This window comes from Equus caballus, chromosome X, assembly GCF_041296265.1.
Source record: "Equus caballus isolate H_3958 breed thoroughbred chromosome X, TB-T2T, whole genome shotgun sequence".
Lineage (NCBI taxonomy): Eukaryota > Metazoa > Chordata > Mammalia > Perissodactyla > Equidae > Equus > Equus caballus.
Window position 1 is genome coordinate 7,809,392 of NC_091715.1, and position 23,311 is coordinate 7,832,702.

A 23,311-nucleotide genomic window follows, 5' to 3' on the forward strand; every position below is an offset into this window, starting at 1 on the left:
GGAAGAAAAAAGAATTATAAAAGAAACAGGAAATTATTGGAAAGAAGAGAAAATCATGAGAGATGGAGAATTACGGGAGAAAAGAGAGAATTATGAGGAAAAAGCAGAACTGTGGGAGAGAATAGAGAATTGTGGGAGATATGGAGAATTGTGGGAGAGAATAAAGAATTGTGGGGGAAAATCAGAATTGTGGGAGACAAGGGGAATTCTGGGAAGAACAAAGAATTGTGGTAGAGATTAGGAATTATGGGGAAAACAGGGAATTGTGGGATAGATAAAGAATCGTGGAGGAGAATAGGGAAGTGTGGAAAAAACAGAATTGTGGGAGACAAGGGGAATTCTGGGAAAGAAAAAAGAATTGTAGTAGACATTAGGAACTATGGGAAAAACAGAATTGTGGGAAAGAATAGAGAATTGTGTGGAAAACCTACGAATTCTAGGAGAGATGGAGAATTTGGGGAAAGAACAGAGAATTGTGGGACAGATGGAGAATTCTGGGAGAGATTATGAATTACGGGGAAAAAACAGAACTGTAGGAGAGATGGAGAATCGTGGGAGAGAATAGAGAATTGTGAGGAAAAAAGAGAATTGTGGGAGAGAATAGAGAATTATAGAACAGAACAGAGAATTATGAGCGAGATTAGGAACTATGGGAAAAACAGGGGAGTTGTGGGAAAAACAGAGAATTGTGGGTGAGATGGAGAATTAGGAAAGAGAATAGAGAATTAGGGAAAAAATAGAGAATTGTGCATAAGAGAGGGAATTGTGGGAAAGAGCAGAGAATCATGGGAAAGAACAGAAAATTGTGGGAAAAACAGAATTGCAGGAGCGATTGGAAATTATAGGAGAGGAAGGGCATTATGGGGAATAGAGAATTGTGGGAAAGAAGGAATTGTGGGAGAAATGAGAATTGTTAAGGAGAGTGGAATATTACAAGAGAACAGAGAACTGTGAGAGAAAATGGAGAATTGTGGAAGAGATGGGGAATTATAGGAGAAACAGGGAATTATGGGAAAGAAAGACGAATTGTGCAAGAGAGTAAATTGTGGGAGCTCTGAGAAAATACAAAAGTAGCTCTTTTGGAAACATAGGTTTGGAAAGGAGATTCATTTTACCAGGCCCAGTCATAAATTCAGTTTGTAACTCCGAAAGAGCTTCATTTTTCCTTTCTGCTAACTCCTTAGGTCTGAGAGCAGCAGTTGACATCACATTACCAGGGACTGGCAAACTCACATGCACTGCCTTGTATCTGTGTATGGACACACATACACTCATATACACATTTAACACAAACACACACATGCAGATACATGCATACACATATATTACAAATACATACACACACGTCTTGGAAATTTCAAATATGATAGCAGAAATAAACCTAATAAAATAGTTGGGAAATTTGTTAAATTTCCTAAGGAATAAAACAAAATGAAAAAGTGATAGAAGAAAATTAGAGTGTCAGTCTAGGAATCCAACATGTGAGTAACAGAGGTTCCTTATAAGAAAGAATTAAGAAGAAGAGAGGGGAGCACCTTATCAAGAAAATTAATAAAACAAGAAAATATCCTCAACGTGCAGGATACGGATTTCCAGAATGAACGGTCCCATCAAGTGCCAAGCCAATGAAAGCAAAGAAGTCTCTATCAAGGCACATCTTTTCAGGCCACTGGAAGGAAGAGAAGATGCTAAAAATATTGAGGAATAAAAAAAAGAAATGGCATTTGACTTCTCGACAGTAACAATGAAAACTAGAAGACAATGAAGCAACTGCTAACAATTCTGGGAGAAATATTTCTAAACATAGAACTTTATATCCAAACTACCAATCAAGTGGGCAGGTCAAATACAGACATTTTCTGATTTTCAAGATCTCAAAAACTGATGTGCTCCCAAAACAATGCAAAGAAGAATACATGGTATCCAGGAACCAGAGACCCTGCACAGGATAGGAAAAGTTGAAAGGAAGTCCCAGGACGAGAACCGGCCAAAGTCATTTCCAAACAGTCTAGAATCGGGCAGTGGCAGACGTGAGGTGCATATGTAAGAGTGATGTCTCAAGGAAAAAACAATGAAACATACATAGTAGTTGATATATTTGAATGCATCGAGAAGAAATTTACAATGCTGACAGGAAGTTTAGGAATAATCATTAAAAACTAGACAGATAAGGGGAAAAAAACAAGGCAAGTATTAAATTCTAGTGAAAAATTTGTACAAGAAAAAATTCATCATCAATCATTATGAATATTTTCATAGTCATAATAATGTAAATACTAAACCATGATTTATCCAAAATTGTAAATAACTATTGGCATGGGGGGGGGATGTATGTGTTTGTGTGCGCGTTTGTGTTAGCAATGTGGAGGGACAGACTAGAAGAAACAGTTAAAGAGCAGTAAGTCTTTGCCTTTGGAGAGTGGACGTTGGGGTTTCCCACCACAGTCTTCTTACCCACCTACACCTCTTCTTTTAAGACTCTACTTTAGTAGCTCCTTCTCTAGGAAGCATTCTTGTTACTTACTCTTTCCTTTCTAACCACTTCCTGCACATCACCCTCACAAGTCACTTCTTTATTTTCGCCCTGAAACAGTTCACCCATCCATATATTGAGATATAAATATGATTGCTTGCATGCCTGTCTCTCCCATTAACAAAGGTTCTTGCCCTTTCTTGTGTCATACGCCCCTCTGGAGTCTGGTGAAGCCTATGAATATCTCCTCAGAATAATATTTTTACATTCATGAAAAAGAAACCAATTGTACTGAAATAAGATTATCAACATATTAAAAAAAAATTTTGTTGTTAAAGGCCAGGTTCCCTAGGAAATATATGCGGATGTAATATAGTTTTTTAAAGCTGTCGATCCAGTTTTGAGGCCCTGGCTAGAGGTGAGTCTGTTCCTTTGCTTGAACAGCTAAGTTCACACCCCCTAACCACCTTCCTTATTGGGCTCTCATACTCTGAAGCACTATACACCTGCCCTAATTGCCCCAGGGTGAGGTACCAGACAACTAGGGACAGCACCTTTGCTCCAGGCCCTGCTAAAATTATTCAAATTAGCCAATCCTAAACATTCTTACCCTGCCTGGCCCATTCCTTCCCATGGAAACCATAATAAAGTCTCTTGCCCAAGTTCCCCCCGGACCCTCTGCCTCGTGATTGACTCCAGTACTTCCACGTGTGGTGCCCCATGGTGTGACTTGTACTCTCTCTCTTGGGATCTGTGAATATAACAAATTACCTTTTCAATGGCAGTTATTTCCTGATCTGTTGGCCTTATCAAACCTGAATAATAATTAAACTTATTAAAACAGCTGAGACTCCAAGATTTGTGCATAGGCATGCTCTCATGAATAGCTGTGAGAGAGCGATGGAAGAAGGACTGGGCAAAGGGAGGAGGTGAACCGTGACGCAGTCACATGGAAGCCTCAGCTGTTCCTATGCGCAGCTCTGAAGCTGGGATGGCTCTTCTGAGTTGTCCCCCTTGAGGGAGGGACCTGGGCTTCTGTACCCTTGCAGAGACCACTCATGGGCTGCAGCCTTTCCCCAGGGAGGGAATGTGATTTTGCCTGAGGCAGTTGCCCTCTTAGGAAAAGGGCAATTCCTGCAGAGAGCCTCAGCCGGGAGCCGTCAGCTGTCAACATTCCCAGCACCCCTGGGGATGGACTGCCCCATCGTGAAGGGGCATCTGGGCGTACTCCACAGATCCACTACAGTGATACACAAAGACTATGTTTCTTATTACCACTTGAAGTAACAAGATAAAATTATCTTAATTTCAAAGTAGTGATAAATAGTATTTTGAGACAGAAATAACAATCAAATGTGACATAATTTCTGTGATTTCTATTAGTGCCACATATAACAAACACTATTAGGATCTGTTGCCTTCATTCCTAATGGAAGAAAATACTAAATTTCTGTTAGAAGTGAAAACACAGACCTTCAAGTCCACACGCTGTTAAGGTCTTGGGAGCAGGGACCTTGTTTAGTTCAGAGTTGGCCACGGTTCTGGACACCTACTGGTGTTTCCTGAGTCATTACAACAATTAAAACTGACAGAATACAGTTTAATAGCTAGAAATTTTAAAACCAACTCCTCCAAAGCAATCCCTCTGCGACTCACAGCATCTACAGCAGGGAGCCTCACTCTAGGGTAAATCTCCGGCCCCGCCTAAACTCTCCCAGCCGCTCTGGCCCGGAGGGGCGGGGCCAGAGAGCGGCCCTCGTGCTTATAGGCCGAGGCGGGAGGGGGCGGGGCCCCCTCCTTCGTGTTGACGGAAGCCTCTCCTCTTCAGCCCGCGCCCCGCCTCCCACACGGCCGGAAGTCCCGCCTTCGGAAGAGGAAGTAGCCGCGCATGTGAACACAGGCTGTGACCGCGGTGATAGCGGTGACCGAGCGTGGGGAAAGTGGCTGTGGAGGTTTGCTGCCGCTCCGGGCCCGAATTGCCGATTAGAGGCGGGGCCGGCCGCCCGGAGCAGGCCGGGTCGGGAGTCAGGTGCAGAGGGGCGGGCTAGCTGAGGTCGGTGGGGTCTGGGATCCCGGGGCTGGAGCAGGTGGGACACGCGGGGATCGTGTGAGGAAGACTGTCCGCGCGCTGCCCTCGGCCGTCCTTTGCTTCCTCGAATCCCTTTTCTTTGCTGCACTCTTCCCAGACCCCTAGCCCCTCGCTAAGCCCTGGGGCTTGGAGTCTAGTCTGGACCCAGTGGGCTTCCCCTCTCCTATCCGGATCACCACCTGGGACCCCCTGCTTCCCGGCCTACAACCCCTTGCTGTGACGTGGTTTCTCAGGGACCTCCTCACCTCACCCCCCAAATCCACACACTCGTAGGAACATGCCCCCAAAGGGTGGCGTAGATTTCACACAGCTATTTCCCAAAGGGGATAATAGATTAAAGCTATCCCTCCGAGTGGATACCCTGCCGGGTGGATTTTCATAAGGATGACAAGGAGGAAGAACAAGGGTTGGCCAGATTAAGAATACCAAGGGAGTAGTGGGATCCCAGGCTTCAGCATTAATCTGTCTCCTTGCTTTGGCACGTGTGAATTTAGAATTGTTTGGATTCAACACTGCGATTCCCACCATGGGTTTGTCTGCATCTACCCCTGCTGTTGCAGTTCAGACCTCAAATGCTTCAGCTCATCAGACGGCATCCCCACCTTCAGGATGTCCAGTGCATGAAAGGAAAATGAAAGGTAATTGACCCTTTGTCTCGAAAATAAAAACAGAAGAGAATTCTCAAATGGATTTTAAGGAAGAGGCAGTATGCTAGTGAGTGTGCTAGTGAGGCTCCTAGGCCTGAGAATGAGGCAACCTGAGTTTGGTCCTTATGTTGCTACTTATAAGGTATGTGACTGTAGACAAGTTACTTGTCTAAATCCTCACCCATCATCTGTAAGATGAGGATATAATAATATTACTTAACAGGGTTAATGTGACAATTAATTGAGATAGTGCGTGAGAGTGTAGTGATTACTCCATACATCAGCCCCCACCTCCCATAGTTTGCGTTTGTCTACATCAGCAGCCTAGGGTGTGATCCCCCTTCCCCTAGGGGACATTTGGTAATGTCTGAAGACATTTTTGCTTGTCACAACTGAGAGGAGGGTGCGTCTAGTGAGTAGAAGCCAGGAGTTCTGCTAACCATCCCATAGTGCACAATGCTGCCTTCCAGCAAAGAATCATCTGGCCCCAAATGTCAAGAGTGCTGAGGTTGAGAAACCTTGGCCTAGATCTAACTGTCTGTATTTATCAAAACAACTTTACTCCTAGGTCAATTGCACTTCTCATCTATGTAAAAATAAGTCCTCATCTGATGGACTTACTCTTCATTCTTTAGTTGCAAAGGTGAGAATGGAAAGCTGTCTTTCATTTTTAATTGATCCATATCTGCGTTAGTTTATATAAAGATATGGCCTGAGTCAGCCTGACATGTGACTTCTTGTTTCAAGATGTGAGGGGAGGAACCAATGTGGCATGCTTACTGAGTGCTAATGCTTCCTTGTGTCGTAGTACTTCTTTCCCTTGGTCAGTCAGCGAAGATTTACTCACTGCCTGCTCTGTGCCAAGCACTGGTGGAGTTTCTTTGTTTGTTTTTGCACTGAGAGAACAGGAATGTGTAAAACAGACAAAAATCCTTCGCGTAATGGACTTTATATTCTCATTCTTGTTACCCTATGTGGTACGTTCTCTCTCTATTTTATAGTTAAGAGGAAATCCAAAGCCAGCAGAAACTCTCTGACCTTGGACAAGGACAGATCTGGTGCCCTCCCAGGGTTCTGCCATACAGGAAGAATTGAGACAGATTCAGAAGAAGCAGGTGTGCTCCTGTTCTGAGCGGCCCTGGGAGATCACAGAGCCCTGTCTGTGGTTTGATTTCATTTGCTGTGTATCTAGAAGAGCTGTCAGTCAGATTTATTTGCCCTCATAAAGAACATGGATATTTCTAGGGGTTTGAAGGGGCTACTAGTTATATAATAGGAAAAATATAAACAGTATTTTCTTCCTAACACCCACCTGGGATCAATGAGCCAGAAAAGATTGTCACTTTGAACGGTAGAGAGGAGAGGAGGTATAGCAAGTCTCCCTTCACCCCCTGAAAGTGGACAGCTATATAGGGTCCTAGAGAATGAGGGTCTGGAAGGAGAAGCAGAAGAAAGGAAATGAGAGGAGGCTTGTCTTGTTCACATAGGGTGTCCAGCATTCAGTGTATTCCTGGTGTTACTGCTGCTGCCTGAGACAAGGATTCTGTTAACACAAGCAGCTGTCTTCCTGGGCCATAGCTCTCCTGACACCTGCCCCCTCTCCTAAGTCTTAGACCAGCTTCTCAGTCCCCACACCTGCTTCCATCAGCAACTTGGATCCTTGGGCACTGGCTGCCCTTCTTGCTGCTGCTCTCCTAGGTTCAGGCCTTCCCTCCTAAGTGGCATCTGGATCCTACGTGGATTGTGGAACATTTTCTTTAATGTCTGCCTCTTCTTGCCTAAACTCTTGCTATCTACTGATGGGGAATAAAAGCTTAGCCAAGTGGTAGTTTTCTGTGCTTTGTTTTAGTCCTGGAACAAAGTGCAAGCAGATTGGTGCTCTGACTTTTCTCCAGTAGCTCTTTTGAAGGCCCCTCTGCTCATTTTCATCTCCCGTCCCTAGTACCTGAGAGTAGGTTTCGGGAACGAGGGCCTGGCTTCCTGTGCTCTGGTTGGGGCTGGGGCTTGTCTAGAACTTGGGGATAGAAAGTCAGGGAGACCAGGTGAACTGCAGCCTGGCCCCCACTTAGGTTCCTCTGCAACAGCTCATAGCTGTGAGTCCAAGCGGGCACCTTCTAGCCTATTACTAAAACCGTGGCATGGACAATACATTCTCTTACAAATGTTGAGTGTTTTTGGTTTATTTTTGCTAGGTGCATGACACAATAAGAGAATAGGTACCATTTCTCTTTCAATGGGAAAGTAAATACATAGAATCTTCTCTTGGTCTTTGGGATATTAGAATGTTACCTAGCTTAGCTCTTGGCACCTTTAAACAGTAGAAACCGGGCTTTGTCTGTGGTGGTAATCACTGGTCAGAATTCAGCTCTTTAGGGCCTGGATTGAGAGCACCAGAGGTCCTGCTTTTGTGGTGTCACTGTTTTTATACTTGATTTATTGCAGGCTGTCCAGTGAATGCAAAGCCATCTGACCCAACCCATGAGAGCAAAACTGACTCTGTGCCTGCCCACCAAGAACGCGCCTACGAGTATGTGCAGTGTCCCGTTACGGGTGCTGTGGCTGAGAACAAGGAGAACCTAGATCCTTCTAATCTGGTAATCTGTACTCGGCCCCTCTTAATGGAACTTTTTATGCGGAGATGTTTTTACAGCCTCCCAAGATAAACTGCAGACTGCTAGGATTGATTCTTCTGTCCTTTTAAGAAGTCTGATATTCCATCCACAGTGAAAATCTAGATGCGTTACTAAGTGTAGTTTCAGAGAACTCTTGAGAAGGAAAGCGGTGATCATGAAGTGCCTCAGACTAGGTTGATGGGGAAGCAGCCAAGCTAAAGGGATATTTCCTCCTGGGATAGTTACTAGCTGGTAGGCGGGAGATTCCATGAGTGCCGCTAGAGTGAGCAAAGGTGTTTCTGGCCTTGGGAAACCTCGTAGGCACGCTGCAAGATCGGGGCACTTCTTTAGGCACAGCTGGGTGCCAGCCTATATGTGAGTGACTGGGGTGATGCAGTGTCACGGGGCAGCCAGTAATGGAATGCTGTCGAGAAAGCATGGATAGGACAAGCGTGCTCACTACATTTGTGATGGTCAGCCAACATAGGGAATTGAGTTTTGCTGTTTGGAATCACACTTTAATGGAGAGACAGCCAGACTGGGGCCTGGACTTTAGAAGGCCAATGAGTTATCAAAAGTATCTAGAAATCTTGGCAAACCAGGCAGCATTGAGGGAAGTAGACATATTTAGTCTGGAAAAGAAAGGGTGTGGGGGTTGTGTATATATATATAAACAATATGTATTATAGCATAACATATATAAGAAAGCCGTAGACTGTGTGACTCATAAACAACAGGCGTTTATTTCTCACAGCTCTGGAGGCTGGGAAATCCATGATCAAGGTGCTGGCAGATTTGGTGAATTTGTGGGAGACATAATCATTCAGTCTGTGGCGTTCAGTAATGACGCTGCCAAGCTATAAGGAAATTGCTGTGTTGAGGAAGAGAGTGGACAAGATCAGGGTTTCTGAGCCTCAGTACTATTGACATCAGGAGCTGGATGATTCCTTGTTGTGGGACTGTCCTGTGCACTGTGGGACGCTGAGCAGCATCCCTGGTCTCCACCCACTGGAAGCCAGGAGCATCTTCTTTTCTCAGTCGTGACAACGAAAAATGTTTCCAGACATTGCCAAAAGGCCCTTGGTAGACTACTGGTTTACGTAATCTCAGCTTAGCGCTCCAGAACATGGGCCTTTTGGAATCCTACACTCTTACCCCATGGGATTGTTACAGGTAGCAAGAATATAAATAAAAGCAAACTTTTCTTTTGGTCACATCTATAGCCCTCATGCTAAGCACCATATGCTGTCTCCTGTAGTCCTCATAACAACTCTATGCAGCCAGTAGTGTTAGCGTCCCCGTTTTAGAGCCAAAGATAGTGAGAGAGAGGGGAAACAATTTGCTCTGCGTCGCTCAGCTAGGATGCGACAGAGCCCACACTGAATCCCCATCTGCCTCCTACCTGTGTTGTCAAACACACTGTGGTGATAATGCAGGTAAAATGTTCGGTTCAGTGCCCAGCACACCTGGCTCTTCTGACTGCTGTCATTCTAACCAGGGGCTGTGTTGTGACTGAGACTTAATTAATTAATGTGCATCTTCTAGAAAAGCCTTCATACTTTCAACACAAAAAGAACTTCTAAGCCAGTGCTTCTCAATCTGGAGTGATTTTGCCCCTGGGGGGGCCACTGGTTGTTGTAGCTGGGGAGAAAGGGTACTAGTGGGGAGAGGCCAGGGATGTTGCTAAATATCCTACGATGCTCAGAAGAGACCCCCATAACCAAAAATTGTCTGGCGCCAAATGTCACTAGTGCCAAGGGCAAGAAACCCTGGTCCAGGCTAGGTATTGGCATAATGGTATAGCTGCCCCTTGTGTCTGGGAGAAAGGATTCTTCCCCTCCTGGAAAGTCTGCCACTGTCAATACTCATCTATAATGGATTCAGCACAAAGACTGAAAGCATAAGCAAGATCTTAAAAGTAAACAATATTTAAAGAGAAAGTGGTGGTGTACATATATTTTATGAGACGTTTCCTTAGAAGAGTGAACAGTTGTTTTTAAAAAACCCATCATAGAAAGGTTTTTAGAAATGCCTGCAGATCATGGTATTAGTTTTTACTTTCTAATCTTTGAGGAGAAAGAGACCAAAAATTTAACCACAGCCTGTATTTACCATTTATGGGAACTTAAAACAAGGAAAAACAACTTCAGTACTTTGACTCTTCAAAACAGCCAAATTATCTGAGAGGTCTGAAATTCTGATGTCACTGATTTAATTAAGAAACCTGTGGCTTATGTGTGATGTGTTGCTTTCTAGGAAGTAGTTAATTTTATTGCTTGTTTCTACTTTTTGTCAGATTTCCAACATTTAAAAAAAAATCCTGCTTATTTTATTTAGATGCCACCAGCTAATCAGACACCAGCCCCCGATCAGCCATTTCCTCTATCTACTGTGAGAGAGGAATCATCCATTCCACGAGCAGATTCAGAGAAAAAGTGGGTTTATCCTTCTGAACAGATGTTCTGGAATGCGATGTTAAGGAAAGGGTAAGTGAGTGAGCATATTACTGAGAATATAAATTTGCTTGTCAAATTCAGCTAAGAATTGAATGTTAAAGATTTTTTTTTTTTGAGGAAGATTAGCCCTGAGCTAACATCTGCCGCCAGTCCTCTTCTTTTTTCTTGAGGAAGATTGGCCTTCAGCTAACATCCGTGCCCATCTTCCTCTAGTTTATATGTGGGACGCCTACCACAGCATGGCTTGATAAGCGGTGTGTAGGTCCGCACCCGGGATCCGATCCGGTGAACCCCGGGCTGCTGAAGTGGAACGTGTGAACTTAACTGCTGCGCTACCGGGCTGGCCCCTTGAAGATGTTTTTATCCCCCAAACGTACAGTAAGCTTTTATAAGTTAATCAGTGTATAAAACTGATTTTTCAGACTTAATGAGAATATAAGTGCAAGGCCAATGTACTAGTCAGGATTCTCCAGAGAAACAGAAGTAACAGGATGTATGTATCTTTATATAAAAAAATTTATTAGAAGGAATTGGCTCACATGATTATGGAGGCTGAGAAGTCTCATGATCTGCAGTCAGCAAGCTGGAGACCCAGGAGAGCTGACATGTAGTTCTAGTCCAAAAGCTGGCAGGCTGGAGACCCAGGCAGAGCTGATGTTTCAGGTCAAGTCCAAAGGCAGGAAAAAACCAATGTCCCAGCTCAAAGGTAGTCTGGCAGAGGAGTTCCCTCTTACTTGCAGGAAGCTCAGCCTTTTTGTTCTATTCAGACCTTCAGTTGATTTGATGAAACCCACCCACATTAGGGAGGGCATTCTGCTTTACTCAGTCTACCCATTTAAATGATAATCTCATCCAAAACACCCTCACAGACACACCCAGCATAATGCCTAAGCAAATGCCTGGGCGCCCCATGGCCCACTCAAGTTGACACACCAAAGTAACCCATCACAGCCAGTAATAGTTAAAAAAAGAGAAAAACACTATTATATAGAATACTTAGAAAAAGCTAGGGAATCATTAATCAGTGGTACTAACTGAAAAAATGTCACCTTAAAAATAGATGGTTCCTTGATATTTGTGTAAATATGGTTTTTGGTGACTCACTGAAATGAATACCTGGATTAACTTTATAGCATTATCAGTAATATTTGTCGAATTTTACCAAATGTTCTTTCCTAGGTGGAAGTGGAAGGAAGAGGATATTAGTCAGAAAGATATGTATAATATCATTAGAATTCACAATCAGAATAATGAGCAGGCTTGGCAGGAGATTTTGAAGTGGGAAGCCCTTCATGCTGCGTAAGTATGTTTGGGACCTTAAAAAACATCCTCCCGGCATCTTTCTTATTTCATATCTACTTTCTAAAGTTTTAACATTTTATTCAAACAACATACCATCCTAGTAAAACATTTCAGGTAGCAGGCCTGTTCCAGTGACCATTGTGTGACAGACCTCCCCCACTTATTCGTGTACAATGGCAACCATTTAATTATGCTCGTGGATTTGGTGGGTCCTGAGTGCAGAAAGGACAGAGTAGGGATGGCTCATCTCTGCTCCCCAATGTCTGGGGCTTCAGCCAGACTTAGTGGTCAGGGATGGCTTGACAGCTGTGGGCTAAAGTCTTCTGAAGGCTGGATCCTTTGCTAGTCTGACAATTGGTGCTGGCTGTCGGCCAGGACATCTACCCACGGCCTCTGAATGTGGCTGCTTTGGCTTCCTCCCACCATGGTGGCTGGATTCTCAGATTTAGACTTCAAAAAAACTTCAGGGAAGCTGTGTCTCGTTTGATGCCCTAGCATCGGAAGTCCCATAGCATTACAAGTCTGTCCAGATTCCGCTGGAGGGGCCGTGGACTGTACCTCTCAATGGGAGGAGTTCCACAGTCCACTGAAGGCAGAGCATGTGGGATGGGAGATACTAAAATGCTCTCTGCCCTAAGGGAGCTGGGAAAAATAGTCCTGTTCACGCAACAGCATTTATTGACTCCCCATTAGGACTAAACATCAAGAGATGTCTTAGCACATGGGCCTTTTTCTCGGGGAGAAGAAATAAATGTACTCGTGTTTGTTAGCAGTGATGGGCCATCTGTCTGTTCAGAGCAGTGGTCCCCACACTTGAGCTGCATCAGCATCACCTGGAGGGTTTGTTACAATACAGAGTGTAGGGTTTCTGATTCAGTAGGTCTGGGGTGAGGCCCAGACTTGGCATTTCTGGAATGATGCTGATGCTTCTGGTTTGAGGCCTCCACTTTGAGAACGGTAGGGGACAGGGCATGTCTGCTCAAAGAGCCAGATTGTATCATTGTTGGTGGCTTACAATTTAAATTCATGGCCAAATGAGCTTGATTAATTTCTTGGCTAAAATCCACCTAATGACTTTTTAAGGTGTTCTGGTTTTTTTTTTCCTTTTTTGAGGAAGATTAGCCCTGAGCTAACATTCACTGCCAATCCTCCTCTTTTTGCTGAGGAAGATTGGCCCTGAGCTAACATCCATGCCCATCTTCCTCTACTTTATATGTGGGACACTGGCCACCACATGGCTTTATAAGCGGTGCGTAGGTCTGTGCCTGGGATCTGAACTGACAAACCCCAGGCTTCCAAAGTGGAGCCTGCGAACTTAACCACTATGCCTCTCGGTAGGACCCTGTTCTGTTTGTTTGTAATACGTGGACTCTGAAGTTGATTAGTCACTCCCTGGGTGTCACTGGCTGGGTACCAGGCCTGGGATGGGTGTGTGTGGGGGGCAAATGATGCTGCAACCACATTTCCCCTCTCAGTAACCCGTCACCAGCAGGAGTCATCCTCCTCGTTTCCTAATGAGGGGCCCCACAAGCATTTGCAGTGAGTTATGCTGAAAGTGTGCTATAAAGCCACCTGCTAATTACTTGTAGTATGATTATGGAGCAAAGAGAAGAGAGAAAAGGAAATTTCAGTTTGTTAGTTTCAGCTCCCTTTCTAGTCATTTTCCAGAGTTCCATCAAAATTAAGTCGGCCTTTTAAATACACATACTATGGCCTCCAGGAGAAAGTTTGCCTGGGTTGAGTTTACTTCTTTGCCTGTGACCCTCTTGAGAAGAGATGCTAGTGAGCAGTTCCTAAGAGGAGAAGTAAAGCCACTCAGATAGTCCTCCCATGGGAGTCCATTCCACTTGAGTTGTTTAGAAAGACTCATCAAGACTGAAGCCTGTCTTACCAATGAGAGCAGCTGCCAAGATAGGTGGCCTCGTGTACGTGCCACACCCCCTCCGTCCGGGACATAGCTGTGTGCCTCATGTGTAGGCCAACTGTGAGCTTCACGAGCGCAAGCCTCGGAGGGTCTTAAGTGTGATGCTGCTGGACCTGCAGTGCTGGGGAGCGGGCTGGCTGGCACCTGGGAAGTCCTCACTGCAGAGACGGAATGGATTTTCTAGCCAGGAGCTTGCCACCCATCAGCTTGTGTGTGGTTACTTAGGGAACTGGTCCAACGCTAAGTACATTAGTTCCTAGGGATTCATCCAGCATTTTTCTTCATAAAGGCTGTTCATTGGTTTCAAATGAAAAAAGAGTATAGGATTTTCTTATATTCATTTAAAAAACCCCAGCTGCTGTATGTGAAAAAAGCGTGGTAGCCCATACTTCACACTTCTTTCTTTCCTGAGACTATGCCTGTATCCTCGCACCAAATAGGCCGTTTCCTGCCTTCTGCGAAGAACAGTGCAGATATTCGGAAGGAAGGGGAGGGGCTGGAACATACCTGCTCCAGAAATAAGGAACAACATTTTTAATGAATAAGGATATTTCTTGAAATTTTTTCAAAGTTCCCTTTCTCTGTAAATATGATATTATGTAAAACGCACACAGAACAATGTATATTATTGAAAAACTACAACATGATGTTTTTCAAAGGAAAGACAATATTTTAATGGACTTTTCTTATTTGGGGGTTTCTAGGGAGTGTCCTTGTGGTCCCTCCCTGATCCGATTCGGAGGTAAAGCGAAAGAGTATTCACCGAGGGCAAGAATTCGTTCCTGGATGGGGTGAGTGTTGGGGCAGAAAAGTCATTTTACATTCCTCAGGTCAGGGTCAGCTTTCTCTTCGCACCAAAACCAAACAGTCTAAGGACTATAGTGCTGTCTTCTAGAACTTAGCCTTTGGCTGTAGATTTCTTCCTCTCCCCAAAGTTGGCCTGTTGGTGGGCAGATTGATTAGGTTCCATGGCTTACATCCTAGCTAATTATCATAGGATTGAATTGTCTTTGTGTTCTTGGATCTGTCCTCTTACTTCTCTCGTGATCCATCTCTTTGCATCTGTGCACTTAGCCTTCCTCCTTTGTCTTCCAGTGTGGTCAAGATTCTTAGCTTAAACCTGGATTTTTTCGCAGTATCTCAACCGACCTCCCTGGCCTGGGTCCCTCTCCTGTTCCCTATTTCCTTTGTAGACAGACAAGCTGTTGTCTGATCTGGGCTCATCATAGTTCTTCACCACCTTCCTCCAGCACTGGAGATGGATTCTGTCTCACCTCCCCAGTTTGATGTTTTGGTTTTTTTTCCCGTGTGAGGAAGATTGGCCCTGAGCTTACATCTCGTGCCAATCTTCCATTTTTTTTTTCTCCCCAAAGCCCCAGCACATGGTTGTATATCCTAGTTGCAAGTCATTCTAGTTCCTCTATGTGGGATGCCACCACAGCATGGCTTGATGAGCAGGTGTGTAGGTCTGCACCCAGAATCCGAACTGGTGAACCCTGGGCCGCCAAAGCAGAGTGTGCGAACTTAACCACTCGCCCCCGGGCCCGGCCCCACTAGTTCAGTGTTTGACTCTGAGAGCAGGCATTTCCATGTGCCGCTTCTCCAGCTTTCTCACTGCTTAAACCAGAGCTGAACAGACTGCAAACGTTTTAACACTCAGTAGCGTGTTTTCATTCCAGGTATGAGTTGCCTTTCGACAGGCACGATTGGATCATCAACCGCTGTGGGACAGAAGTCAGATATGTCATTGACTACTACGATGGTGGCGAAGTCAACCAGAACTACCAGTTCACCATCCTGGATGTCCGGCCCGCTTTGGATTCGCTTTCAGCGGTGTGGGACAGAATGAAGGTCGCCTGGTGGCGCTGGACTTCATAACCACTGCTTTGTTAGAGATGGGAAAATATAAACTGTTTTTTTCTGAGTGATGCATTAAACTATTTTCCCCAAACTGAATTGCACTCATGATGTAATGGGAAGATCATGTGGGTAATGACATCTTATACTTCACTTAGCAAAGGATGCGATGCACTGTATTCTTTTGAGTTCCGTTTTTACTTTGCAGTTTATAGCAGATCATTTTAATTCTCCTTCCCACTTAGCTCAAGTGAGAAGCAGTCCCTTAGTTTTTTATTTAACTGCAGTATTGCCCGTGCATTTAATCTAGAAAAGTCTGAACAGCCTCTGAACAAGAACTTTTCTTACAGTGTGAAGAGAACTGCTTTTTTTCTTGCTGTTTTTCTCATGAATACTTGAGATGTAGACCCAAAAGCCCATGAGACGCTCACGAGCTTTTACCTGGGCAAACATTTTAAAGAAAACTGTTCTCTACCAATGAGTAGTTATGCTTTTTAAAGTTACCAGCATTTCATTGACCCCTGAAGAAAAGGCACAGGTAGAGAGTGGAAACGCACTCAGCAAAACTAAGGCATGTCTTGGCTCTCCAAATTCTCATAGGACTTTTTCAGACTGGACCTTGTGATAGAATAGTTTCAACTCCCCCATGATCTGATGATGCTCGTGTGTTGGAATATATGTTTCAACTTTTTAAATATTTTTATTTTAATTCCCGTTCTGTTCTGTAACTCTGCTCCCAACAAGCAGGTCTCATTGTCCCTGGTGTTTGACAGGCTATGTCACCTTTGAGTCCCATTCCTTCTCCTGCCTGAAGTCTTCCCTGCAGTCGGCCTGATCTGAAGGTCTGGCTCCAGTCACGGTGCTAGGGACGGTCCGTATCTAAAACTCGATTATGTTGTGTTGAATGTTAGAATTCACAAGCAGAGTATTTTTCCCAGTGTAGGATGTTTGCATCCACGCACTGCCACAGTGCAGACTTTTTTTAAGGGAGCTCTATGTTTGCCATTGAAATTCTTTGTACTGGTAATCCATAAACTGGTTGTTCTACTTATAGCAGCATGTTACAAATGACTGTTGGGTTGTTTGTTTTTAAGTGTTGATAATAGGAACTCTTCCAATTTATCCTAAATACTGTAGTGTTAAATGCGTAGATGGAATTGGCTGTCTGGAGTGATTGACTTGGTATGGATTTCTTTGTTGTCAGTTTTGTGTGGCATTTTAATTCAACAACCTTAAACTCTTCTACATTTCAAAATATTTGCATATTTTAAAATAAAGCTGATAGTTAACGGGTTTTGAAAATCTTTAAGACTAACTTTTTTTTTTTTTTTTTAGATTTTATTTTTTCCTTTTTCTCCCCAAAGCCCCCCAGTACATAGTTGTATATTCTTCGTTGTGGGTCCTTCTAGTTGCGGCATATGGGACGCTGCCTCAGCGTGGTCTGATGAGCAGTGCCATGTCCACGCCCAGGATTCGAACCAACGAAACACTGGGCCGCCTGCAGCGGAGCGCGCGAACTTAACCACTCGGCCACGGGGCCAGCCCCAAGACTAACTAACTTTTTACTTAATCGTTTCTTCAGACTAAAGTAATCTTTCCACAAGTAATGCTATCATCTCCCAGCTAGAGGCGGCCATATTCTCATCTGTTAATCACATATTTTTAAACTACTGAGGGGAGTAATTACTGTTGGCATTTTTTTTGTCCTAAGTGCTATTGAATTAAGTGTAGGATAAGGCATTATTATGAGAGACAAAGTGTTGTAACTGGAAACAGGAAATTCAGCCATAGACAGAGATTCACCCCTTTTATAGACCTGTACTATTTCTTGAGAAAATCAACCTCTAAAATAAACTGTCTGTGAAGCTGAGGACAAGATCATCTTTGCACTCTTCCCCCACTCCTGGAAAAGACTGGAGAAAAGACTGTGGCCTACCGGGTTTCAGACCTGTTTTGTGTCTGGATTATACTTGCTCATATACGGGGATCAATACTTATCTGCTCCGATAGGAGATTTCATTTATAAATTCAAATTCACTTTGGATATTCTCCAGGATTTTACACTAAGTCTTTTGTCTATGGAAATATCACTATTCAGAATCAGAACAAGCTACCGTACATTAGGCTAAGTGTCAGCAAACAGAGTGAGAGTTCCAGCTGACATTGTACGTTGAGATGTAGTATTCCTAGTAGTTCCCTAGCTGATGTCCAGTCACTTTACGTACATGCTGCATCCTACTGGGAAGACAAAAATGCAGAAGGTGCAGCCTCTACGTGCAGGGTACTTGCAGTCTGATGGAAGACGGTCCATAAACGGAATGGTGGTAAATTCTAGTTCCAATTTAAAGGCAGCCTTGTGGTAATCCAGGGGATGCAAGTTCACTTAAGTATTTTTGAATATATATTGAGTATATAGCTACCAGTTTCTTTACTGAGTCACCAATATGGTTTACCCTCTACCGGTTATTCCTCTCTACCTAAAGTGGAGTGATGCACGTTTCATGCCTTAACTCTGCCGTGACTCTGGGACTTGTACTATGGATCATTTATGTCTTTATGGGCCTGAGGCCCTGTGTGGTGATCAAGAATGCATGTCCTCGGGGCTGGCCCCATGGCCAAGTGGTTAAGTTCGCATGCTCTGCTGCAGGCGGCCCAGTGTTTCGTTGGTTCGAATCCTGGGCGTGGACATGGCACTGCTCATCAAACCATGCTGAGGCAGCGTCCCACATGCCACAGCTAGAAGGACCCACAACGAAGAATATGCAACTATGTACCGGGGGGCTTTGGGGAGAAAAAGGAAAAAAAAAAAAGAGTGCATGTCCTCGGGGGAAAAAAATCTGCATTTGCGCATTCATTGCAGCAGCATTAGAATAGCCAAGACACGGAAGCAACGTAAGTGTTCACTGACAGATGACTGGATAAAGAAAATGTGCCATATATATATATATACAATGGAATATTATTCAGCCATAAAAAACAAATCTTGGGACCGGCCTGGTGGCATAGTGGTTAAGTTTGTACGTTCTCCTTCAGCGGCCCGGGGTTCGCAGTTTGAGATCCCAGGCGTGGACCTACACACTGCTCATCAAGCTGTGCTATGGCAGCGTCGCATATACAAAGTAGAGGACGATGAACACAGATGTTAGCTCAGCAACAATCTTGCTCAAGCAAAAAGAGGAAGATTGGCAACAGATCTTAGCTCAGCCAATCTTCCTCACCAAAAAAAAAAAAAAAAACCCAAAAAACAAATCTTACCATTTGCAACAACATGGATGTTGAGGGCATTATGCCAAGTGAAATAAGTTGGAGAAAGGAAAAATATGTATGATCTCACTTACATGTGGACTCTAAAAACAGAAACAAAAACAAAAAACTGAAATCATAGATACAGATTGTTAGTTGCCGGTGGTGGTTGGTGGGGGGGGGGTGCAAATTCATGAAGGAGGTCAAAAAGTACAAATGTCCAGTTATAAAACAAATAAGAGGGGCTGGCCCCATGGCCAAGTGGTTAAGTTTGCGCCCTCCTCTTCAGCAGCCCAGGGTTTCACTGGTTCAGATCCTGGGTGCGGACATGGCACTGCTCGTCAGGCCATGCTGAGACTATGTCCCACAGAGCACAACCAGAGGACCTACAATTAGAATATTCAACTAGGTACTGAGGGGCTTTGGGGAGAAGAAGGAGGAGGAGGAAGGAGGAGGAGGAGGAAGAAGAAAGAAGGAGAAGGGGAAGGGGACAGGAGAAGGAAGAAAGGAGGAGAAGGAGAAGAAGAAAAGATTGGCAGTAGATGTTGGCTCAGGTGCCAATGTTCAAAAACAAAAGAATAAAGTTAAAAAAACAAAAACAAGACATAAGGATATAATGTACAGCATGGTAACTATAGTTAATAATACTGTATTATGTATTTGAAAGTTGCTAAGAGATCTTAAAAGTTCTCGTCAGGAGAAAGAAAAAAATTTTGTAACTTTAAGGTAATTAACTAGACTTACTGTGGGGATCATTTCAGAATATATACAAACATTGAATCATTACATTGTACACCTGAAACTGTGTGTCAATTATACCTCAGTAAAAAAAAAAAATGCATGTCCTGGAGGCAGATGGTTCACTTAGAATAGCGGCTCAGCCCTTCACTTGCTGTGTGATTTTAACATCTCTGGGTCTCAGCTTTCTCGCCAAAAAAGAATAGTAGAACTAATTGTTTTAGTCTGTTTGGCCTGCTATTACAAAATACCATCGACTGCGTGGCTTATAAACAACAGATATTTATTTCTCATAGTTCTGAATGCTGGGAAGTGCAAGATCAAGGTGCAGGCAAATTCAGTGCCTGGTGCGGACCCCCATCCTGGTTCACAGCCGGCCATCTGGCCACCTTCTGTCGAGGGAGAGAGCTCTCGGGAGTCTCTTTTATAAGGGCAGTAATCCCATTCATGAAGGCTCCTCCCTCACGACCTAATCACCTCCCAAAAGCCCTCCCTTCTAATAGCAGCACCGTGGGAGTTACGTTTCAACCTATGAATTTGGGGGGAACACAGACATTCAGACCATAGCACTAACCTACCCTAGTTGTTTTGAGGGTAATACAAGATGACACCTGAAAGCACTTAGAACAGAGCCCGCAGGGAGGAAATGCTCAATGAATGTCAGCTATCACCTCTTCGTCATTGACAAGGAAAGGGAGATTTGAGGGCAAGGATGGGAATAAAAGAAGTACTGAGACAAAACACACAGTCTACCACCCTCTGACCTACTCCTCCCGAGAAGAATCTGTCCCGGGGAGGAGCAGCAGGGTCCGCTCCTGATCTGGGTTACTGGTAAGGATTGGCAGGCACTCGGGGGTTTGCTCTAAGCGAGGTCGTGTTATCTAAACTCACTAAAGAGAAAAGCCAGGTAGCAGTCTTTGACCTCTTAAAAAATATAAACATGACAGGGTGACGTTTGGTTTACCTAATATGCAAGTCCCATTTGACAAAAATAAAGATTATAATTAGGCGCTTGTGCTTCCTAATCTAAACTGTGGCTCACTGTGTCCTCAAGATCACAAAGGTGTCCTCCTCCACGAAAACTTAATACGTATCCAGATTTGAAATGGGTATTACAAGGTTGTGTTTACTGCAAATCAAAGGGTACCAAAAATTATTTCAAAAGTGATGTATTCCTCCTCACGGTAAAATTTTCAAAATTACGTGATTTTTTAGACATATAGTGCATTGGAGCAATGTCTATCAGTTACCCATTCCCCTCCCACAACAGAAAGAATACACTTTTTACTGTAGTAGGGGTGAAGCCATCATGTCTTCAATAAAATTCCATGCCATTTGTATAAGTGGTAAGGCATCTACTTCATGCTTGTGTACTCAACTCCCTTGTTTTGAAGAGAAAGCTGACAACACTAACTAACACTAACCCCAGATTTTATTTAACCTGGGGTCACACACCACACAGCAAGAATTCCAGTGTTGTCGTGGAATCATACCAGGTACTGGAGCGGACATTCAAGTTTCTAAGACAAGTTCCTTCTTGGGGAGCCTATATCTAATTGGGGGATGAGGCATGGACACATGGGTGCTGTCTTACATCTATAATTAGCTTTTACTTAATACTTTAACATACACAATGTCGTGTGTGATGGGGGCCACAGAAATGATAAATATTGAGTGGTGTAATATAGGAATTGTGAGAAAAGACTTCACAATAACAGTTGAGTGGAGTCCGGAAGGATGATAAAAGGTTACTATTTTGGAGCTCTGTGCAGAATCATCATTTAAACACTTTGCTATTCCTTCTACATTTAGGATAAGTTAATGTGGCTAGTTCCTGTGGCCCTTCAATGGCGGGGTATGAAATTTTATGAGGATGCTGTGGCTGAAAGTAACAGAATCTCTGCTGGGACTCACTCACAGCCACAAGCGCAAGGTTGAGTGTGAGCCCGGTCGATTCCATCACTCTGGACACTCTTTCCTTCCATGCTCAATTTCAGCTTCATTCTAATCAGGGCTGGTTTCTTTCATCATCATCAGATGACTCCTAGTTGCTGTCTGAGATTTACGATCCTTGTTTATGGCCAGTAGATATGGGAGGGTGGGGAGGGGAGCGGGGAAGGGGGGAAGTCTCCCACAACCATGGAAAATAAGGTTTCTCATCAATCTAATTGGGCCAATTTAATGTTAGGCCTGTGTCCAGCCACGCGCTCCCCTTTTACATTCCCAGGAGAGTACCTCATGTTTAGATTAACCCAGAGGAATTATTCGCAGTAAACTGCAGTGCCCACTAGAGGAGTATTTCACTATTAATTTAAAAATCTCATCCTTGGCCATTGTTTCATTAAGGTATGTTTCCTTCATGTGGGCCCCTTTCTTAGACCAGGGTTTCAAATCTGGGGACGGTGGCTAATGTAACGGCAGAGGGCAGGACTGGAGTCTTCACTTCTGTGATGGTTCTCTGCATTAGCTAAGGGATTTTGGACAATCGCTTTAGGGCTAGAAGCCTCACTTTCCTCAGGTTATCTTAAAGGTTCCTTTCAGATCAGAATTCTAGGTTTTCTGTGGCCTATTTCTCTCACTTTCAGATGGACTGGGTCGTGCCATGTTTTAGGCTGAGAATTTTTAAGCTAAGGGAAAATAATGTGATTTAAAAGTGAACTTCAAACTAGTTTTTACATAAAGAACATTAGTAGACACACTCTTAAAAGATCTACACTTCAGCTAATTCCTAGTTAACCAGTGCTTTACTTTCCTTCCATAAAATGTATTGGCTTAGAAACGACCCAAATGTCCATCAACTGACAAACGGATAAACAAATTGTAGTATATCTTTACGATGGAATATTGTTCAGCTGTAAAAAGGAATGGAGTATCGACGCACACTACAATGTGGATGAATCTTCAAAATATTATGCTAAGTGAAAGAAGCCAAATACAACAGACTATATATTGTACGATTCCATTTATAACAATGTCCAGAATAGGCAAATCTACGGAGGCAAAAAGTAGACCAGTGGTTGCCACAGCTGAGGTGAGGGGGAGATGGGGAGTGAGTGTTAATGTGTGTAGGGGTTTCTTTCAGGGGTGATGAAAATGTTCTAAAGTTGATGGTTGCACAACCCTGTGACTATACTAGCAACCAATGAATTGTACACTTTAAATGGATGAATTGTATCGTATGTAATTATAGCTCAATAAAGCTATTTAAAAAAGATGTGCTGGCTGATCGCTACAACTAAAAGATCCCCACTCTGCTCCTATCAACCGAGTAGTCAGTTTACTAACAGCCAGTAACTTAATTATTTTAATTAAGCCGAACAAAAGACAATGCAATATAAAATGAATAAATATAAATGCAAGTCTAATGAATGATTAAGAAGGCTTTAAAGGAGAATCACTAAAAACATTACAATGAAACTGGAAAGGGGAAAATATTGTAAGAATCCAAAGTAATTATTAATTCACTGCTTTGCAGTGGCTTCTTAAATTTGCTGTAAAGAAATTGGCTCCATGTTGAAAGACTGGCAAAGGATGTATGTTTATATGTTTTCAGTGAAAATGCAACACGTAATCAATTTATGATTTCCTGTTTCATCTGACTTTTAAAAAAATATGATTTGATATTGTTCAGGCAAAGTAGTGCATTAGAGCAGCGTTTCCGCCCTCCACCTCTCTTTTTTGTGGTTTCTGTAGCTTGATGCTTTTCAAATTTTTGTGTAGATCAGAATCCCCTGGAGGGCTTGTGAAAACACAGATTGCTGGGCCCAACCCCCAGAGTTCCTGATTCAGTAGGTTCAAGGGGCAAGAATTTGCACTCCTCACAGGAGGTCCCAGGAGACGCTGCTGCTGCTGCTGCTCCGGGGACTGAGGTTTGAACTTCGCTTTCCTCTCTCTCCTCCTTTAAATCCTTTGTACTTCCACCCACCACCATCTCTGTGATGCGTTTACAACTGCCACATATTTACATAGC

At 43.6% G+C, this 23,311-nt stretch overlaps 1 protein-coding gene across 2 annotated transcripts; it reads left to right on the forward strand.

Moving 5' to 3' along the window:
- The first annotated feature begins 4,310 nt into the window (after nt 1-4,310).
- HCCS (holocytochrome c synthase) lies at nt 4,311-16,662 on the forward strand. Of its 2 annotated transcripts, none has more exons than XM_001488423.5 (7): nt 4,311-4,425; nt 5,057-5,200; nt 7,652-7,803; nt 10,159-10,307; nt 11,457-11,576; nt 14,208-14,294; nt 15,183-16,662. In XM_001488423.5, exons 2-7 carry the CDS (start codon nt 5,089-5,091, stop codon nt 15,379-15,381), a joined length of 819 nt encoding a protein of 272 aa, XP_001488473.1. In that variant the 5' UTR covers nt 4,311-4,425; nt 5,057-5,088; the 3' UTR covers nt 15,382-16,662. The 2 variants fall into 2 exon arrangements, with proteins under 2 accessions (XP_001488473.1, XP_005614034.1); XM_005613977.4 differs by having other exon boundaries at nt 4,328-4,502.
- The last annotated feature ends 6,649 nt before the right edge of the window (nt 16,663-23,311 follow it).

Bases quoted from the DNA above. Each gene is read 5' to 3' on its own strand.
- HCCS (XM_001488423.5), top strand. From the start codon at position 5,089: ATGGGTTTGTCTGCATCTACCCCTGCTGTTGCAGTTCAGACCTCAAAT. The intron at 10,308-11,456 runs GTAAGTGAGTGA...GTTCTTTCCTAG, and splicing joins AATGCGATGTTAAGGAAAGG to GTGGAAGTGGAAGGAAGAGG. The intron at 11,577-14,207 runs GTAAGTATGTTT...GGGGGTTTCTAG, and splicing joins TGGGAAGCCCTTCATGCTGC to GGAGTGTCCTTGTGGTCCCT.